The 5,180-nt window shown below is 41.7% G+C and overlaps 1 protein-coding gene across 1 annotated transcript in view; it reads right to left on the bottom strand.

Moving 5' to 3' along the window:
- The window catches only part of LOC118338698 (contactin-associated protein-like 5), an 87,996-nt gene that overhangs the window by 6,806 nt on the left and 76,010 nt on the right, over positions 1-5,180 (bottom strand). The window contains exons 19-20 of the mRNA XM_035675990.1: positions 4,174-4,401; positions 1,637-1,770 (exon numbers count right to left, since the gene is read on the bottom strand). Coding sequence (XP_035531883.1) covers positions 1,637-1,770; positions 4,174-4,401 — 362 coding nt within the window. The remainder of the gene's footprint in view (positions 1-1,636; positions 1,771-4,173; positions 4,402-5,180) is intronic.

Below are 5,180 nucleotides of genomic sequence, written 5' to 3'. Positions count from 1 at the left end.
AGGTTTTTCAAAGTCTAATTTTGTATGAACACCAATATTGAAACTGGTCAACACTACACTTTGAAATAGGGTCAAAGCTGTTTCACACTGACATACAGTCAGAAATTCTGACATTGTTGACCAGAAAAATCAACACATCACAGCTGGGTGTGGTCAACGGTGTGCAGATAGCCTGGTTTAAATTATTCTATAAATGGTAAAAATGTTGATTAGGATTGTGAACCTGAAAGGTCGGTGGTGAAGGCAAACACACCTCTCTATCTTTGTTTTACACTGCACTATATGAACCACACACTCCTTCCTGCATTGGCTCTAAATGTAGCTGCTGAATGAACTCACTTCTGCAGTTGCAGATCAGCATAATTTGAGACAGCGGCTGCCTCCTGCATATCCACATGGGAGACTTCATGTGTTCACTGCTCTACGGAGCCCACAAAGGATATCAGAGGGAATTTGAATCTGAAGTACTTTTACGTTCCCTCGCAATATTTTTTGATTTCTATCAGATATGACAGATGTGTTACCAGTACACCGCAGGAGTTCATGAATACAATAACTTAAATACGACGCCCAGCTGGCACAACCAGTCAATCTGCTGCACACACACAACCCCTGCATGTAGTTAGTGTTACACCTATTATAAACCAAAGCACAGCCACAATCAAAGCCAAAGCTATATCATCCCACGGCGATAGTCACAAACTATTAGACCCCGTTCAGACTGCAGGCAAAAGTGGCCCAAATCTGATTTTTTTTTTTTTAGGGTCAAGTGACCAGGTCAGACTTCTCCAGAGGTAGTGTGAACACTCAAATCCAGCCCAGATCAGATTTTTTTCAAAATCAGATTTAGGCACTTCCCATATGGTCCTGAATCAGACCCAGGTCGATTTTGTCAAATGCAGCCGCAGTGTCAACAACCAAGGCGGATTTGATAAACACTCTCGTACAAGCAACATGTGCATTATAAGATGACTCAGTCACCAAAGAAAACTCCTACCGCCGTTCAAGCAACTACCTTGCATTTAGAAATCCCCAGACAATTGGTAGGCAGGGAGATCTCTAATCGTCTAGTATTGGGAGACTAGTTAGTTTAACTAGCTCCACTTGTTGTCTATCTATCTGGGGCAGCACGGTGGCTCATTGGTTAGCACTGTCGCCTCACAGCAGGAAGGTACTGGGTTCAATTCCCAGCTTGTGTGGAGTTTGCATGTTGTCTACGTGCTTGCGTGGGTTTCCTCCCGGTGCTCTGGTTTCCCCCACCATCAAAAACATGTATTTTAGATTTATTTCTCCAGTCAGTGCCCTTGACCAAGGCACTCGGTCAGATCCTGAGCTGGTCCCTGGGCACTGTACACTGGCTGCCCACTATTCATAGTATTCAGGATATGTGTGCAGAGGACAAATTTCACTATACCTTGCACTTGTATTGTATATTTGACAATAAAAACTATATAGAATTATTTTTGTACCTTTTTTTTCTGACAGAGTAGCTTAAGGGTGACAGGAAAGTGAGGAGAGAGAGAGAGAGAAAGAGGGGATAACATGCAGTAAAGGGTTGGAACACAGGTTGGAATTGTGGATCAGAGGGAATGCAAAACCTATTTAGAGGTAATGCAAAAGACAATGTACTGCTCACCTGTACATAGAGGTTTTTGCCCACCCGGTGGATTCTGATTCGATGGAGTCGTCCGTCTGCCAGGTTATTGAGGGCGGGGCTGAACACGTCTGGACTCCTGTCTGTCTGAAGGTGATACCAGATCTGCAAACTCCCTGGACACAAAGCATGAAAAGACATGTAGCTCGGTCCTTTAATCAGGACTAGAAATCCCCACCTGAGCACTTTATGAGGATTGATTTGCTGTTGTTCACTGCTCAATGCAACTTTGAAAAGGCTTCAAGTATGCGTACATTGCTTTATAATGCCAAATAGGAGAAAAGAATACACCTATTTACTGAAATGATGTGGCTGCTTATTTATAAATAGACCCGATACATCTAAACTTCTTCAATTGCCTTTTGAGATCTCTATCTCATAGCTCTTCGCTCCCACACTGAACAAGTCAATATGTGCTCAGTGTTCCTCCCACACACACAATCGCTGTCGGATCATAGAGTCAGAAAGATATGCATTGTCAAGTGGAGCTGGGTCAATATTACAATTCCCGGTCTGTAGGTGAAGGGCTTTGTGTTGTGATTCATTTCAAATCCTAAGAGTGCTCCTATAGATGGAGGTCACTGTGGATGAAGTGTCTCCTCTGCCCTTCAGTGTTTACAGGGACCTGGGGAACATGGGCATTCTGATTTAGCATATAAGAGTGTGTGAGGACGTTGACTCTGACTAACAGCTGCACATGGGTGTCACTCAATATGATTCTCAAGTTTGGAGACAGCTTAAAGGCTGTCAGCTTAAAGCTTTGAGGCCTTTCTTGTGTCAAGACCTGAAAATGCTGAGACACTTAGTTGACAGCAAGAAATAATCTGTAGCAAGTGTTATGTATGTGAGGACCTTTTTCTGAAATTTTCTCCACACTCAAAGTAAAGCAATTAAGTCCGGGTTGGGCCTTTTATTGTTTTGTTTAAGAGGGCTGTCTAAGGTCTTCTTAACATTATCCTTTGGATAAACAAGGACTTTTTTGCAAATGGACTGCTTACGTTTACTGAACATCAATAAAGAAAGAGGCTTTTCGACGATGCAGAGGAGGAGCAGGAGGTTAAATCTATTCATTAGCCTACTCTCAGTTTGCACAAAGTTAAGGCAGCGGCTCCCGTATTACATTCATGCTGGCAGCTTTGGCACCAGCACGACACACATTAACTGCCTGTTCACCGTCAGCCTCATTTTCTCTTCTGCTCCACACCTTTCAACATGCAAATAAAGTTGAGATTTCCTGAAAATTAGATCTCGAGCTTTTCAGGGCACCTTAGGTGTTAATGTAAGTGGCCCCAGACTCCCTGAGACGCTCCCTATTTTGCACAGTGTTTGACAGGCACATCTGCACATGTCTTGCAATTGCTTTTTGCCGGAGTTTAAAAATAACCTCCGATGGTAACTGGAGTGCAACGGGATCATAATTGAATCATTTTTTTTTAAGTGGATTCCATTTTTTTCTGCCTACAAAGGATGATCTCTGTCCGTTGCCAAGTGAACTCTGGTGTATCTTGTCTGCGGTGCGAATGTAAAGAGGACCGACCCGCTCTCAAGGAAGCAATAGCCTATGTAATTATTCAAGATCAACTGGTAACCATGGTAACACCTTTGTGTCAGCCTTGAGTGAGGTAAAAGCGGTTACAACAGAGAACAAGGGCGTGTCAAGCTTGTGCCCTTCTCCACAACCCCATGTGCAGTTTATACCTGTTTGTCATTATTTGATCCAGTTGAAGTTTTAAATAATGCTCACCACCTATTTTTTCTCAAGTTGAATAAATGCATATTGCATGACTGTGTTTTTCTCTTGTGATGATGCAGGACAACAGTCACCAAAACTATCCAATTAATTTGAGTGTTACCTTGCAGTGACATTATTTATTCCTATTTGACAGCATCTATAAGGACCAGAGTGTAAAATATAGTGGCATATAGCAGTGAAGTTGTAGATTAAAACTAACTGAACATCACTCTCGTCTAATAGAGCCTCCTAAATGGACCTTTTAAGGCCTAGTGGAACAATGTAAATTAATTGAGCATGTAAGCTTAACTTCTTATCATCATATCAAAAAAAAAACCTTCAAAATAAAACTACACTTTGGCCTCACAGTCATCATACATCACATAACTGTCATTTTAACTGAGGGCTGGAGACCTGATGGCAACACTGAGCGCTTCATATGTCAAAGAGCAGGTTTCCATCCACATTTCTGTTGCCATGATGATGATGTAAACTGTACAGTATTTTATCTGACAGGACTTGAAATGGTTTTAAATGGCTGTGGAAAAACTCAGATGTAACTGTACTATTGTAACTGTTTAGCAACATTGCTTTGTAACTAGGTGGAAGATATATTTGCTAACAATGAAGATGTTAAGTTTATTGGGCTGGCTGCGTGGGCGTGTTTTCTCCATGTCTGTGATAATATTAAAAAAAGTATTCCATACAGTATATCACTGCTGTAGGTTATTACTGTGTAGGTCTATTTTCTTTGGTATGTATGTATTCATGTAAAAGCTGTATGTACCGTTCTTGGCCAGGATGACAGCGATGTACTGCTGGCTGAAGGTGCTGACGGTCAGCAGCATGGCCGGCTTCTGGGAGGTGACAAAGCTAAAGGCCACATCCTCTCTTGCCCTGCTGCTGCTTTCTGTAGAAACACTGGAGGCCTGCGAGCTTCTGTTCTGCATCACTGAGAAGGGCTCCTGGAAGGTGTAGGTCACTGAGGACTCCATGTCGAAGGACACTGACACCTCTGCAGACACAGGGACAGGGATAAAAAACATTTCAGTGCAGGGAACTCAGTTCTAACTAAACAAGGATATAAGGCTAAAACACAGCTAAAAACCTCTAGAGGCTGCAACGTTCATTACATCTCATAATATGAATGCAACAATAGTAATGTCTTTCTTCAGAGGTGTAGGAGTGTGTGTATATGCTGAACTCTCCGGTGGAGTAGTGGCTAGAAATAGACAGAGATACACACTAGAGTCCATCAAGGCTGCAGGAAAACATGTTACAACATTTCTTGCATTGTGTGGTGTTTTCCGCACAGAAGAAACTTTTGTTCCCTGACCTTAAGGCAGTCCGTCCTCCCGGACAACACGTATACCGCCATCTACTCTCTCTGAGCCTGGGAAAGTGTTGTCATAAGCATACACTCAAAGAATAAAAGCTCCCTCACTTGCTGTCTTTCTGTAACCCAAAAATCTGGTGGCTGATAAAAATAGACCTTTTCTATATGGATTGTGCTCTGATTTTGCACCAATATCACTATGAAAAGGTGCTCAGAAGTTCCAGGTCAGGTTGCAGTGAATCCAAAATATTACCACAAGCATTTTTTTCTGCATTATACACTGAGACTCTAAAGTGGCTGCCGTCAATCAGTGACCCACATGTAATTTTTCAAGAATATTTTTGTCCAATTTGAAAAAGTTAAGGTACGAAAAACTTTCAAATTGTTACTGAAACTTCAATAAGAATATTTAATGGATTGATGTAATGTAAAAATAATTAATATTTCATAACTTAATT

This window comes from Morone saxatilis, unplaced genomic scaffold, assembly GCF_004916995.1.
Source record: "Morone saxatilis isolate NCDOM2014 unplaced genomic scaffold, NCSU_SB_2.0 Contig5, whole genome shotgun sequence".
In the NCBI taxonomy this organism is placed as follows: Eukaryota; Metazoa; Chordata; class Actinopteri; family Moronidae; genus Morone; species Morone saxatilis.
The sequence above is the reverse complement of the archived record's forward strand: the minus strand, read 5'-3'. Positions and strand labels throughout refer to the sequence as shown.